Source organism: Nothoprocta perdicaria, unplaced genomic scaffold (genome assembly GCF_003342845.1).
Source record: "Nothoprocta perdicaria isolate Ctin4 unplaced genomic scaffold, notPer1 scaffold_8, whole genome shotgun sequence".
NCBI lineage: Eukaryota > Metazoa > Chordata > Aves > Tinamiformes > Tinamidae > Nothoprocta > Nothoprocta perdicaria.
The window spans coordinates 422,834-439,106 of NW_020456087.1; the positions used below are offsets into that span (position 1 = coordinate 422,834).

At 38.8% G+C, this 16,273-nt stretch overlaps 1 protein-coding gene across 1 annotated transcript in view; it reads left to right on the forward strand.

Moving 5' to 3' along the window:
- Nucleotides 1-2,080: 2,080 nt before the first annotated feature.
- The window catches only part of FSIP1 (fibrous sheath interacting protein 1), a 51,174-nt gene continuing 36,981 nt past the window's right edge, over nt 2,081-16,273 (forward strand). Inside the window, 10 exon segments of the mRNA XM_026051840.1 lie at nt 2,081-2,116; nt 2,541-2,672; nt 3,367-3,544; nt 4,412-4,495; nt 6,105-6,277; nt 6,639-6,723; nt 8,805-8,903; nt 10,832-10,932; nt 11,632-11,739; nt 14,231-14,392. Coding sequence (XP_025907625.1) covers nt 2,547-2,672; nt 3,367-3,544; nt 4,412-4,495; nt 6,105-6,277; nt 6,639-6,723; nt 8,805-8,903; nt 10,832-10,932; nt 11,632-11,739; nt 14,231-14,392 — 1,116 coding nt within the window. The 5' untranslated portion in view covers nt 2,081-2,116; nt 2,541-2,546.

The following is a 16,273-nucleotide window of genomic DNA, read 5'->3' on the forward strand; positions in this document are numbered from 1 at the left end:
TGGCATGGTCTGTTCGTTTGTGTGAGCATGAGATGAGTCAGATTTGACAAAGGTGTATGCCACAAAGTGAAAAATCCTGCAACACACTGAAAGGAGGCACATCCACAGCACTGTGCGATGAAGTTGATCAAAGAGATCGTGGATCTCTTTACCATTCGGGCTTTTGAAAGCTACCAGCGATAGTCTTACTGCTGTACTAAGTTCACCTGAACCATTTCATATTGATGTAAAATGATTTAGCACTTGCATAAAATTTATCTTCCACAAGTCTTTGTTAAACCACTGTCTCAAAACTCAAGTAAAACTGGAAAGTGTTTTTTTTTCCATTTTATGATTGTACACCAAAAAGGGTTCTGCAAAATTCAGTTAAAGCTATGTTCTCCTCAGTGTTTTACTACACCTTGCTATACTTTAGCGTAACAGCTATAAAATTTAATCATTTCACAGTTTACTGAAACTATCATATGGCTTGTCCTGGCCTCAGAAAAGATGTGCTATGGCTAAAGTCTTAAGAGTTATATTAAGGGAATAATTCATCATGCTCGTGATGGGAGATATGAGGATGGGGCTGGTGAATACCACTGTAGCAAATTATCTAGGTATCATTTACATCTGTGCCCTTCATATATGTCACCTTTCATTAAATTGTTATGTACTCTATGATGGTGTCCTGAAAATAAACTGGTAAGTCAACCCTCTCATTTATTGTGGGATTTGAGGTGAACTCTGAACCTTTCTGTGTCCTTTAGGATATGTAACACACCTGTTGTAAGATTGGCTCTGATTTGACTTACCCTTGCTAAATGCCTGCAGTTAACTCGCAAATGTGACAGCCTCATAGAAAATCTTAACTGATTCTGTCTGGACAACCAACATTAAGAAACATACTGCTATAGACTGGGACGCTTTCAAAGGAGATTTATGTTTGTCACCAAACACAGAGCTGGAAGCACCATCCTAACTCCTCTACAGAGGTGTTGTGCATCTCACAGCATGGAAGCTGCCGATGGCAAGTCAGGAGGCAGAGATACCCAGGGCTCACGAGCGTCTTTCCTGCATTTAATACTTCCATTGCACATCCTATCACGTCCTTACAGCACTATAAACACCAAGGAAGGGAGCAAGATGGGAAAAAATACTCAAAAATGTGACAGCAAAGTGCTATATCCTACCACCTATGACAGACACATGCCTCCAGCAGCTAGGATTTATTTTGGCAGAGAGATTTGCCAATGCAAAATTTACATGGAACAAAATGCATTTTCACCCCAAAAAACATGGATATCAAAGAAAGTTGCGTGGGGAGGAGAGCAGAAACCCTCCTTCCAGTTTGCAGAATTTACTCCAAAATACCTTGCATCCTATTTACATGTGTGTGTGGGACAGACATAAGGCTGGGAGTACAAGGGGGGATAATTCTCCTCTCCTGTCCCTCATTACCAGTAAGTAACCAGGTGCACCAGGGCGTTAAAGTTTTAAGGAGTTCGTTAAAACACCAACCCCTGGATGGGCAAGGTCCCTAGCCAGCACACCCCCCTTCACACCGGAGACGACAAAACAAGCCGCGAGCACCCATTTAGGGCACGGCTCTGTTACTTTAGGGGTGATTTAGAGTGCCCCTGTCAGATTAAGCTGTTTTATTACTAATTATAATTGACGCGCAGGTAACTGCAGCTCTGAGGCGAGCGCAGCCCGCCCTGCGCCGGCGCAGCCCACCGGTTCCGGCGGGGAGAGCGAGGGGAAAAGCACGCGCTCCGCACTTAGTTTCTCCCCACCAGGGCTGAGAAGATTGAATAGGATTTACGAGTTATTTTCCAGATCTGTGAGAAAAATTAGGGCTCCTCTCTGCTTTTCTCTGCGAGAGGTAGTTGGGAAGTGCTCACTGACACCCCCCCCTTTCCCAGGGATGGTACCGGCCCTCCTTAAAAGGGGGGCGGGGCCGCTGCCGCGAGGAGCCGTTGGCGGGGCTGGGTTGTCATGGAGACGGCGGCGGCTCCCGGTGGGCGGGGCGGTGGCGGCCGTTACCCGGCGCTGGCGGCGGCCCCGCTGGGCGCCCCCGGCCGGTCCGGTTCCCTTTCGGTCAGGAAAAGCGGCTTGCCCGTTTGCTGGAACCCCTGTATGCTCCCCGGGTGCTTGTCTTTAGTTCTGCCGGCCTCTCCACGCTGTGCTCTGCCGTTACGGGCATGTGTGCGTGCATCCCTTCATCCTTTCTGGCTAGCACTGAAAGGATTTTTTTTTTTTTAAATGGAAAATTCTGAAAATCCCTGTGCTCTGGTTAAAAGTGCATGTAGCAATGCACACTGTGTTTTTTTTTTGCAGAGCGGTATGCGTTTCTGGTCTCTGAGCCCTTAATTGGGAAGGGAACAGGAATAAATAACTGCTTCTGATTTGCAAGCTCCCGCAGCTTGTAATTGCTGCACCATAAAAAGCTTCCCACTGCTGTGCTTGATGCCTTCTAGATATTTATAAATTAACCTTGCCCTTTTGTTGGTGCTAACTGTGGCCATCTTTTGTTTTTATTTTTATTATCTCTGTTTTAGGTCTCAATGGATATTACAAGGGGGAGCTTGGATAAAATTTCAAGGCCTGCATCTAGCTCAAGAGTGTATCCTACTTGTAGATCTTTAAGTGCATCTTTGGAGGTGTTGACACCACAGCTGTGTTTGCCAAAGGTAATGCTTTACACCTTCCACAAACCTTGTTTTTTTTCTAGTAGGATGGCAAAAAAATAAGTTCTTCTTTAATTATTGTTTTTATTTTTTGACTGCACAGAGTTCTGGAGTCAACAGATGTGCTATGCGATTACATGAAGCTTCATGTGGAGGGGCTGCTCCTTATGCATGCTCAGAGTAATGTTTAATATATCCACTTGAGCTGTATCTCCATTCACCTGTCTGTAAACTAGAGTCATAGCTGGAGGCTTCACAGTCTTTTTTTTTTTTCCTCCCCCCTTTCCCCAACAGGTTCCTAGTCAGATTTCAAGGCTGCTATCCGATTACTTTCTGTTAACAGTGTTAGCTAACCTGTGTGCTATAAGCGAGAGAGTGGGATGCTACCTGAGCAGAATAGCTGTAGGATGCAGCTGCCGTGCACAACAGCCTCATACCGACTCAGCTGTAGCCTCTGCTGCTGCCCATGTGTAGGTCACAGACCCTTCCAGGTCTGGCAGTGGAGGAATGGGAACTGTGGACAAAAGTTACCTGCGAAACAGAAATTGCTTCAGCGGGGCAGGAGGCTGCCCCTTTATTTAAGACATGCTCTGCAATTTCGTGTAGGAGCACTGGTAGCCTCTGGAGTAGTATGTGATTATAGTTACTGTTTCCCTCCCCCATCTGCAATTATAGCTTTTATATTTATGTTTCATAGGTTGGTTCACCTGTCAGTTTGACCAGTAACCAGCAAAGACACTGCTGTCCAGAGGAAAATAAAGATGAGGATGGGGAAAAGTCTGGCATCACGAGAATAAAAACAGCTAAGCAAACTTCAGTGGAAAATATTACCTTCGCTCTTCAGGAGTTTATACAGAATCCTAATGAGCTGTCAGGTGGGGAAGCAGCTAACATGTGTTTTGAGTTATGGCTAGATCAAATGTGTTTGGATAATTTGTGTAAAATTCAATTGTCAGATGTGAAAGGGATGTAATAAGTAAAATCCTGGAAGTAGGAGGAAGATGATCATGTCAAAATTATACCTTTGTTCCTCTTTACCTGTTTGAATATAATGGTAATGGCAGTGATCATATAATAAATGTCCTGTGGCATCAAAGCAGGGATCTGCTCATTAGTAATGGCCTGTAAGGTCAGGATAGGCCCTCTGCATCTGATCCCTGGAACAATGTTGGAAAGTACTTCCAGTAGTGTGTTTCTTACCCAACTTTTCAAAGGTTATGGTAATTTTTGAGAAATTTTGTAACCCGATAACGGTCCTTTAATCTAAACAAAAATTTTAAGTTAAAGGATTTAACAACTGAACAATGCAAATACTAATTAACACACTTTCAGTATGGAAATGCAATATCTTGTTTCAATTCAATGAAACTATGTGTAGACCTGTTTTACTTATTTTTTTGACCTTCTGTAAATATTAATAAACTAATTTTCCACAGCTTCTGATTTACTTAAAAACACAAGTGAAGGCCAGTGTTTGAAACAGTGAGTTTGGTTGGATACCTTCTTCAGATGTGGATAGATTTCAAGAAATTCCTTAATTCCTGCACCTAGTGCTTAACTTGAGTCCTAGTGTAGTTGTTCTATGCAGTAATCTGCTGCAGAAGCCACTGTGCTGACCCCTAGTTGGGGGGGGGGGGAAGAAAAAGGCAGTTTATTCTCTTAATTGTTGATGGTTCATGTGGTATTTTTAAAAGTTCATTTCATATTATTGTGAAAGGCTTTTTACTGTGTTTGTTTTTCAGGATCTATCTGTAATTCGGATTCTGGGGATGATAGTGTTGAAAAGACTTCCAAATTCTGTGAACCTTCCCAAGGAAAAAAAAAAAGTAATGCCAGAGATTAGACTTAGATTTATAGAGCAAATAATGCAATTTAATATCTTTTTCCTTATTATTAATTCTTCTATGAAAATTTGGGACTTTACTGTATGTGTGTGCTTGCATCTGTATGTATGTGTGTGTGTGTGTCTAAAAATACTGTAAATAGAAGAAATGTCAGGTTTTCAAAAGGAGGAAGATCAATTATTTAGGGATTATTTCATTAAAGAGTAATCACTTTATTGTTACGTTAACTTTCGATTTATATATATGTTTGGCTGATGTAATAAAGCAGAATCCAGTGGCAGCTAGGAGGCCAATCATCTCAAATAACATTCATTTCATTGGAACAGCAATTGGATAGAGTTCAACTTCAAGGTCTCGGTGGGTTTAGCTCCAAATCCACTGCTGGGCTCAGATCAGATGAAATTAATGTTCTTTTCCCCACTTTTGTCTCTGGGGCTTCCTTAGCGTTCAGCAGGACTCTTGCAGCTTTTTCTTTGCTATATCGATCACCTCTTCTGGCACAAAGTAGAATAAGAGATCACAGTAAACAGTTTGAGACAATAGATATGTAGAACTTTTGATTCCAAAAGATGGAAATGGAGAAAAATTAGGAAATTTCAGATTAGGAAATGGAGAGATGTGCCGCAGGAGTATTAACTGTATATCCCAATTTACTTCTAGTTTTTAACTGAAGGAATAGAATTGGAATTGCTGCTTTTGTCTTTATATTTTCATGCTTTTAACTCTGTCACAATTATCCTATCTTTCAGTGGCGTTTGTAGTCCTCTGTTCTTTTTTTCTCCTCCTGTATGTGCATGTATTCACTGTTTCTGGCAAAATGCCAAACTCAAAATCGTTGACTTTATTTTGGTCTTCAGTGCTATTTATTTGTTTATGAATTTATTATCAGAAGCCAAGTTTGACCAGGGGGAAAAAAAACCTGGAAGCTTGTGACTTAGGGATAGTACTGTGATTGTCCTCCTCTAGAAGCCAGGCTTACCTTGAACAGAAATTAGGAAAGAATTTGGTGCTATAGGAAGGGGAGAGAGGCTAAAAGTGATCAGAAATTGTAATTTGCATGTCAAGGGGGGAAAAAAAGAGACAATGTAGAATTTTAAGTAGTGTTAATTTCCATAACATTTTACAAAACTGCCTTTTCCAAAAACAGTATCAGACTCTGTTTTAGCTGAGACTGAAGCTTCAATAATGTTTAAAACTGAAATGTCTCTCAATTTTATGATTATTCAAGTTAATGGTTGACATTTAATATGTATTCTAGTAGTGAATCTGAATACACGAGGAGTTCTTGACTTTTAAGCTAATTTTGTCTGTGATTGTCAATTTTCCTTTTTTAAATTTCACTCATTTGCCAAATGGGGGGCTTATGTCCACCCCAATCCAACTGCAAAAGCGAAGAGCTTAATTCATCAATCTCTTTCTAAATGCTTTTGTATTTCCCCCTGCTGCAAACAGATCTGGAAGTGAACATGATTATGTATACATTAGTGAATGTTTTTACTCTTGTATGCAGTTGCTGTCAAATTACTTACATTCTTTCTTTTTTTTAATTGAAATATGTCAAGCTAATATTTGTTTTAAATATGATCTACAGCAAACTCCTCCAACTTAGAAGATTCTGAACAGGCAGCTGTAGATACTCTGATTCAAGCAGCAATAAAGAAGATGAATAAACTGGACACAATACTAGCAAAAAAGCACTTAAAAGAGAGAGCAATTAAAAAACAAGGCAAAGAAATGAGAGCAAAGCTCTGGGAAGAACTTCAGGTTAGAAGTATACAACTTAAATAAAATAGTCTATCTAAGAGTACATCTACTATCTTCTGTGATTGTCCCTTTCAGTGGATTTGGATTGAAAGCCATGTATCCATTACAGAATTTCTTTGCTGTATGAAATGTGCCCCTGCTTAAGAGATGGTGCATGACAGAGACTTCCAAGTTCCACTGTGCTGTCATGAAAACTTAAGGGCATGTTCCAGTAGCCTCAGGAAGAAAAGAAATTATTTTGATATGGTTTAAAGTCTGCTTAGTGTCTGATTTTTTTTTTTCTTTTAATGCAAATACGAAGTATTTTGCTGCAACTTTAAATGAATACTGTAGATATTTATGCTTTATTTCTTTTAAATAGTCTGTCAGTACTTCTGGAAGTCATGAGGAGATAGAAAACACAAAACACTTTTTAGCCTTGATCTCATCATGGCAGGATGCAACTGGTAAGTGAGAGAGACAAGAATATCCTGTTATGATTGTCCTGTGTGTTCAACAGGTTTGGGCAATAACCAAGGAAATCAAAATTGTTGTAGTAAATGGAAAAATCATAAAGTCACTAATGTATCAGGGATTGTTAGTGAAATAGGTCACCACTTGTAATACTTGATGTAGGAGTAGGTGGCGCTTAAAAACCCTTCAATAGGAGCTCTAGGAATGTTGTGGGCCTTTCATATATATCTGGGAGAATATTTTCAGGTGGAGTGTGAAAAGAAAAATTGAAGGAAGCAATGGCATAGTGCCATAGTGAGGATCTGGCAAGATGATTATACCTAAAGAAGGGAAAGGCAGCCTCCCTCTAGGAACTGCTAACAGACATAGTGACAGAATGGGACCAAGTGACCATGCCAGCTATCTGGTTACATGTTGGAAACCGATGCAGGAGCATGTGTATGACCCAGGGCCTTGGGTTGTGGCAGCAAATACTAAATTTGATGCTGATTATGTTAAATTTAACTTCTAAAAGAGTTTTAAGATTCTGACAAAGGGAGGTGATTTGAGTAAAAAGGATTATCAAATGTTAAGGGTGATTCTAGTGAAAAGGCTATATGAGCCACAAACTTACTTTTTTTTAGGTAAATTATTTTCCTGAGAATTCTATGAGGAAAAAAAAAAAAAAAAAAACCCTTAGAATAGCTAGCTGTTTTAAGAAGCAAAACTGTGTTAAAGACATACTATGAAGATATTCTCTGGAGGGAAAGACAGGAAGTCCAGTAAAAGAGTAGTTCTTAAAAATTTGTTGTTAAAGCCTCTCCTTGAGCAGCTCGGCCATATGCACGTTTTGCAGTCTGCCCTTCTCTGCCCCTTGGCTGAAACAGTTTCCTCGTTGAAAGAGAGCAGAATTTTAGTGCCTCCTACCTTTTCTGTTGAGAAAGGCAATGAGGATTTGTGGTCTGAATAGATGTTGCTGGTTGACTGTCTGGGTATATATGCATACTAATGTAGCAGTGTATGGTGGGGAAAAAAAAAGAAAGCAGAAATAAGCAAAACTTTATTCTAAGGTAAATTTTGTATTTCTGTACTTAAGTTTTCATTATTAAGGGAAGTGCACAGAATTTAGCTTGGGAAGAATGGTATGTTAAAATTGTCCAGTAGGTGTCAGCATCTAATAATAATTAAAAAAAAAAAGGTAGGCAAACATGAATGTGTGTAATTGCTAATGAATTATGTGCTGCCTTTCATTGCTCTGATCAAAGGTTACTCTCTGCTGTAGTGAGTGTTTGTCATGTGGGCTCTAGTGTGCCATACTGGCATAATTCTGCGTAATTTAGGTTTCCCCTCCTCACTGGGTCTTTGTCTTATTCTTTTGATAACGTGCTGGTGCTGGACTTCGAGTTTGCTTTTTAAGGACTGATAGTGCAAATAGCTGTCAGGCTGATAACGAAATGGAATGTGATTCATATGCTTTGCTTTTCAAAACTTGAACTTGATACAGGACTTGGGTTTTTTTTGTAAATATATTACACACAATTAATATTATACATAGATATAACATAATAGTAATGTAATTATTAGATATCCATAATAAGGTACATTTTATATAAAATGTTTTATATAGATGACTACATTTTATATAGACAGATAATTGTAATTCTTAATGTGGCTGTGATATCAAACAGAGGTTCTGAGTACAAAATCTTTAACCAATATATATCCCAGCTACACGGAAAATTCTAACGTGCCTGTGGGAGAAATGTAAGTCAGAAAAAAGATTATGCTTTCACTCGAGTTCAGACTTGTTACTGCAGGCTATATGTGTGTGTATATGTAGCAGTGTTTTTTTTTTTTTTAAATCAGAGGTATATGAAACTTTTGAAGAGTTTTCTTGTTACACGTTCATATTGATGAAACACTTTACTCTTTCACCTTTACCTCTTGAAAAATATAGTCATCATGCAACTTATCTGAAAAGAAAGAAGTAAGTTTCTGTAACTTGTGTGTATGAGATTTTATAGAATGATATGCATGAAGGTAGGTCATCTTTAAATGTGTTTTAATTAAATTGTACTGAAAAATTTCTTAACAGAGCCCTTCCACATTAAAGAAGATGAAATATGTATTTCAGTATTTCACACACAAATTAATCCAGAAGATTATGATTGTCGCAAAAACCATCGTAATCAGGGTAAGCTTTAGAAACTGTATAACTGTGATTTTCTGGTGCAGAAAAACAACATGTGAAGTGAGTAGGTGATGGAGACTTTCCCTTCATGGCTGAGCTAAAGTCAGTAGTAAGTTTGTCTGTTGCAATGGCAATACCTCTCTCTTCAAAAAGTGATTAAAATGGAAAAAACTTTGTAGTTAACCTAAAGCATTTTATTTAGCATGATATTAAGTGTTTTAAAAATAACAAAAATTGCGCTTTTGTCTTTTACTAACTTGATTTTTTTTGCGTTTGACTATGTTCTGATATGTGACTTGACAGAAGAGGTGACTTCAGCTACCATTGCTGTCAGCTGCAATTGCTCAGTTCTTTAGTCTGTCTTTTTATGTAAACAGAAGTGATCTAACCCTGGTGAGTGGCCAGGATGACAAAGACACAATGATGGAGTGTTCCTGAAGTGTGAGCCACTGATGGCAGAATGTGACTTGACTTTATAGAATGCGACCACATGTTTTAGCTTTTCAAGCCATGACCTCAATCCCCTTTCCATTTTATCAGCCTTAGTCCCCTGGTATGTGCTCTTCATTCTTTCCTAAACTGAAACTTGACCCTTAGGCTTCAAGTTTCACACATTTGCTGCAGTGTCTTTGCTTACCACTGATAGATTTTGATTTTCTGAATTCAGGGCACCAACAGCTCCCACAGGTCAGAGCTGCTGTTGCACATGCACTTTTGAGGTGATTTACATCCTCTTGGTTTGGGAACTCATGAAGCAGAAATCACTTGCAACTCATGAGCAATAAAATACTTAAATGAATTATCAAGAGTCTTCAGCAGAATCAATGTAGTATCTGATTTCTAAAACCTGTTGTTTTGGTTGCTTACTACTTGCTGTGCTATTACTTTAGCAATCTCATTGAGATGTTCTCTAATGAATTCCTTGTCACAGTAATTGTGCTGGTCCCTTCTTTATTTGAATATTCTGAGATACTGTGTATGATGGTTCACTCTTGAAGGCACTCAGGCAACAGGTAGCAGAAAAAGGTAGTTTAAAAGCAAGTTTCATACGTGCTGTGTGTTATGCTCTTATCTTTTTTTGCTTTTAAAGAGTTGCAGGTTACAACTCCTTACTCTTATTTATCTGTAAATTATTAAGTGGTTTCACTTCTTAGATAGATTCAAGGCCTTCTCTTTCTCTGTTACCTGATCAGAGACAGAAACATCAGAGACAGTTTGGGATGTTTTCTGTGAATAACTGTAAACTTGTACCATGACAAGGGTTTTCTCAGTGGCCGGGTGCCACACTTCATCCCATTAGCATTTGCTTGCAATTTCAGAGCAAGACTGGAGAGAATGTTGCAGTTTTTGTCCACAGTTTGTAAAAAGATGTACTGAATTTATTCTATATGTTTAAGAGTTTGCTTTTAGTCTGTTCCGTTTGCAAGAGTCTTTACATATAAAGACTCTTTACATATATGTAAAGAGACTTTACATATAAACTGTAGAAGAATGAGCTGCTAGAACCTATGTTCTATCATCTGTTTTTCAGCTGTTTTATTAAAAAAAAAAAAAAAAAGTACTTGATACGTCTCCAAATAGTTCTGTGGTTTCTCCAAAAACTATTGTCTGGTTTTGTACTGATGATAAAACTGAAACAATAAGAGGGTTAGCAGGAATGCCATGCCTTTCAAAGCCACCATGTTTAACATTTTTGAGGTCAGAAATCCTAAAGTATTTTAGCTTTCCCAAAGTTGGATGATCTCATATAATAAAAGCTCAGAAGGAAGAGATTAGTCTTTCATAATTATGTTTCCAATATAGCAGTACAGTTAAAAATACTGAAAATGTCACACCAGAAGTTTGTATATCCACTTTACATGTTTAATAAAGATTCTTATTGAATGAGAAAAGTAGTGGTCTAAATCTGCAACTTCTTTTTCAAACTTCAGATTGTCCAAAGGAAATAAAAACAAATGAATTTCTGAATCAGGCAGAAAAAACACAAAATAAAAGCAAAAGCAGCCAGGATTTCATTAGAAAGAATATTGAGGTAAGTGTTAAAACGTAACATCATTCACTTCTCTGATTCAGTGTTAAGTGAAACAGTAGTATATAAACAGTTTCTTTCTCAAAAACATTGAAAGCAAAATCTTCCTTCTAAATTGTATTGAGTGACATATACTGGTATAATATACCAGTATAATATACTGCTGTAGAATATAGGCTTCCTCTTGGTGCTTGTGTTTATGGGATTGGGATAATACCCTTTTTATGTATTTGCAGAAGAGTCATGGGAATTGAATTGTTTGTGTCTGGACACAGCTTATTTTGAGGACAAAGTATTTCTTTTAAATCTTTATTTAAATAATTTAGTGATAAGCAAAGAGAAGCCATCCTTATTCCTAGAAAAGAACTATGTATGTTTTTTATGTGCAGCCACCACAGGACGCTCATCTACAAAAAATTTGTCAGAAAAAAATAGATATCCTGAATTCTGTGCTTTTGTTTCTCTAAGGCTGTAGTACCTATAATGATTTTTTTTTAATTGAAAAAACTCTACATGTGTGTCAAAAACAAAAAATGAAAATTATAGTTTACCTCCAGGCTGCTAGATTTTTGTCAGAGTGATAATTTGTATTATAGCAATAAGCAAGATCAGATGTTAAATTCAGAGTTTAAAAACTTTGCCACTTGAGCGAATATGGTTCTAAAGACTTTTTGTTTGTTCATTTATTTGTAAATACTTCAGCTGGCAAAGGATTCTGGAAACCAGGTTGCTTTGCTTGAGGAAGAAAAGAAGAGGTTGATTGAGCTATTGAAAGATATGGAAGATGGAAGTGAATTGCAGGGTTTTGAGGTATGGAGATTTTTGTACTGTTCTGTTGTATTTGGTTTGATTTTACTGTAAAATTATATTTGTTTTTTAGTCTCGTCACAACATAGCTGAAGAAACCTCATTGGATTTTCTGCAGAAACGAACTTTTATTGACTTCTTTGTTCTCTTTACCAACACTTGAAAGTTCTCAGGGCTTTGAAGAGCTTCAGGAATTTCATGAAAAATTAGGTACAGATGGAAGGAGTCTTAAAGAATACTTTAGAGTATTCTTAGAGGAGAAGATGGCCTATTTCCTCTGCATAAAATATGAGCCCGTCTCTTCCCAACACAAGTAGGGTAGGGGAAGCTGGGTAGCTGGTATAATCTGTGGTAGAAGGGCCTGCAATTACTTCAAGAAAAAGATGAGTCTAAACAGCCTAAACACTAACTATTAAGTTATTAACACTAAAACTAGTTTATGTTTAAACATTTTGTAGGTATATAATGCTACTCTGGTGAGATCCCTTTTACAGAAGAGATCTTTAATGTGGAAATTTGAAGATAGTTTTTGTGGTGTGAATTGCACATACTTAGGCTTGATGTATGTGTAAAGTGATTTCTTCCCCTAAATTTCTTATTACTAGTCTTCAGTTCCAGCAAGTGAAGCTGATGTAGTTGTGTGAGCCTTGGTCGGTGCTTTCCTGCTGTGCCTCTGGAGTAAAGGGGCTGCGCAGGGATGACTTCGCAGCAGTGGTGTTATAGTTGGAAGCTCCTATTTCCCCCTCTCATGGGGATGTGGCTGCTTGAGCGTCTAGATGATTAATGTGGAGCGCTGAAGGCGTTAGTGTGTGCGAGTCCCCTGCAGGGCAGATGTTGCAGTCCCTGGGCAAGGCAATGGCCCTTATCTTGAAAGAAGGAAAGGAAATCTCTTTCTCCACCTTCTTGCCCAACCCTTGTGAAGTCCTACCTGGCATTTCTTTGGGATCAGGGTGTAATCTTAGATATAATCTCTTAGCATCATTCCTGATGAATGGGGCTAGCCCAAACCTAGTTCCCAGGCTGCAAGGCAGGAGTGCCAGGTTGCTGCATCCGCTGTGAGTATGAGCTCATTTGTTTGAGTGGAGAGGGCCAAGCTCACTCCTTATCTGCAGCTGTCCATACTTGGAGCACATATTTGTGTTGCTTGGGCACATGTTACTGCTGTCATGAGGAAGAACTTGTCTAAATAATAGTCAGCAAAGAACCCAATAGTTTCTGCCTGCCCAAGTTTTTTTGTTTTGTTGATTTTGGAGGGGATATGACATCATGCTGGTCTCTAGAAAGCAGTGGCTACTGGTCTCAGAGCAGTTCCTCTAAGAATTCAGGCTTTCCTGTGCATGTGTTTTGTTCTTTTGCAATAGACTCTGCACTGCATCTCATACCTTCTTTTTGATAATTGGCTCCAGGTGGTTTCTGCCACAGGAAGAGCCTCTTCAGTTTCATTCCGAGGCTGCTGTTGGCCAAACTTTAACAGCTTCCAACCAATACTATATAGAGAGTTGCTGGGTTTATGCTCAAAAGGACTGATATTTCCTTTGTTGGCTTGTGCCTGAGGCTGTTCCCCCCCTTCCCTCCAAGGACAGTAGAGAGCAGTGTGTTCTGCTTTAGTGGGGACTTGTAAGTGACTTTTAGCCATGTGCGCAGCAGAACGGAGGCCCTGGGGCCCTGCCAGACTGGAGGATGTACCAGGATGGGGGGGATGCTGACAAGATGCGCTCGTCTTCAGGGGAGTTTGGAGCTGGATGTTTCTGTACTTGTTGACTTGACTTGGAGGAATGAGCTTTCTTCTTCAGGTTTGCTGTTTGGTCAGCTCTCTTGTCCTGTCCCTTGCTCTTCAAGTGTAATGCAGTTCTGTGAGGCTCTCTAGTTACCAGATTAAGAAGTATTTGCACAGAGATTTGCACAGTATTTGCTGAAATGCAAAGTATGAATGTTAGGAAGATGCTACTGGACAGTTCAGTCCAGTGAGAGCTGTGCCTTTCTGCTTGGAAAGTAGCGAGTAGAGGGGAGGCACTTGTTTTAAGCAACCTGATTGCAGGGGTTTGGAGTGGCTGCTCGGTGAGGGCAAAGGCTTTGGACTTTTATGGAATTCAGTATGATGATTGCAGGAGTCTGTTCAGGTTAACATAACACCTTTTCATAACACCAGCATGCAGTTCATGCAGTTTCTAAGAGATAAAGCTAAGTACATATATTCTTATATGTACTTAGTTTATATAGACTTTAGTTTATGTAGACTTATAATAGAAGTCTATTTAAATTGCTGCTTGGTTATATTTAGAAGTGAGAAGTGTGCAATAAAACTGGTCAATGGTTACCTGCTTCAAGGTGTACTTGGCACATGAGTACTGGAAGTGTTCACCTGTGAGAATGAGAATGTACATTTTATTCTTAAGTACAATTTATTTAAAAAAAAAACACTTTATGTGTAACTGCCTTCAAAGCTTGTTTCTTTTGGGGATGAAGAATAATTATTTTATTTTTTTTTCAATAGGAAGATGCGTCTGGCTGGCTAGTACCAGGAGAAGGGTACACACCTGAACCAATGGAATTTCATCACTTGAGTGAAATAGATACTAAGCTTCAAGTGCTCTCTAATGGGGATTTTTCTGCAAGTCGCAGCTCTTGCTCAAAATCTCCAAGCCAGATTTATCAGGTATATTAAAGAATAGAGTCTGTGATGCAGATTCTTTTTTGAATTTATCCATTTATCATATACCATTTACCAGTAATGTTGTCTGCTACATCCTGGGTGAAATAAAACTCATTGCCCATATTTTGACAACTATTTGCATAAAATTTTTGTAAAATTTTGTTTTGTAAAGCTTTCAGTTTATAATCAGGACGGCTCTGTTAGAGGTCATGTAAGAACGTCTTCAGTTACTTGCTTATGTGGAACATCTTTCAACAGCTAAATAGCTGGTTTTTCTTTTTAAAGGCAACTTTATATTGTGAACTATATTTTAATGTCACTTTTTGTTGAATTCTTTATGGAGTTACTATTTCATGAGAAATAAAACTTTATTTACTCTTTCTATAAGAGTTTCGAAGAAGGAATTCGATTTAAATATTGTTCATTTGCCACCTGAGAGTTGATGTGTGAACCGAGACTCCCTCTAGCGTTTCGTGAGTGTGAACTTGCAAGGAGCTGCTGGCTCTTGAGTTCCTCCTGGTAGGAGGTATCCTCGGTGTGGATACCATTGCTGTGATAATGAGCACTTGTTCTGTTTGCTTTGGGAACATTTGTCCAGGGGACTGTGTCACTTCCTTTTCCAGATGAAAGCTCTGAAATATGCGAAGAAACTTGCATTTTTGTGTATGCCTGCAGAAGGGTCATGCGGTACCTTTTTGAATAACACTAAATAACTGCAAAGAGTTAATTCCAGAATCACCCTTCAATATTTGCCTCCAAATTGCTCCTGGTTCTCCACGCGTGTTGAGCATCAGCTCTGCTGGCCTTGGCTTCCCAGGGTCTTGAGGAAGCGGCGCGCGGTGGCTGCGGTCTCCGTGTCCAAGCTCGCTTGTGCTCACGTGTCATTGCACTGCTGTCCTTGGGGGCTGGCGAGTGATGGTGAGAAGAGCTGTGGCAGCTTTTGTGAGCTTCACTGCTTAATGCATAGGCTTTTTACTAGATGCAGCCTTTAGTCCTGCAGTCTTGACTGTAGTGTGGTTTGTGGTGGTACCTAAATAATTGCTTTTCAATGTATGGGTAGAACGATAACTTCAGGTATTGTTAAGTTCTGAATTTGGGTAAAGCTGTGAACTCTCAACCTCTTATGTTCAAACAAAAAGAAGTAATATGAGGCAGTAGCTGAAAAATTCATGTTTATTTTGAGGTTTATAGAACTTTACATAAAAAGATATAATATACTTTTTTTAGCGTGTGATTTATCTGTGTCCAGTGCCACTCATGTTTTTCTTAACACAGCTTTGTCCCTCTCTTGCCAGCTCATTTTCAGAATGTTTAAATGTGAATTACTGCATTCGAGAAAGAAACGAAGAGAAGAAAATGTAGTGGGATAGGGTTAGCAGTTCTATCCAGAAGAAGGGTCTGAAGAAATGAATTAACCAAGTGATGCTTTTCCGAAGAGATCTGCTTTGTGATATGCAAAGCAAAGGAGACATTGGTTCTGGGTGGCTGTCCCTTACTGGGGCTAGTTCCAAGAGTTTAAGTTCAAGTTTAGTAGTTTTCTTCAGTGGTTTGCAGCAACTGAATGAGGAAGCAAACTAATGTGGATGTCTCTGTAAAACCAGTTAGAAGTGGGAGGCATTCAAGGCACTAACACAGTGAATTACATATGCAGAAAGAAATATAAAGGCAATTAGTGTATGAAACACACATAATGCTGAAAACTGTTTTCAATATGTCAAGAATTGTTATCGAATAGTAGTTTAAACTGAAATGTGGATACCAGTTCCTTCAGAGAAGAGTCTAATTTCAGTGGCATCTTTTTTTTTTTTTTTTTGAGTTATTTTTTCTGATTTGCAGAGTTTCATTTGTTGGTGGTAAATAAAGTATAATCTGTAAGTGATGGGA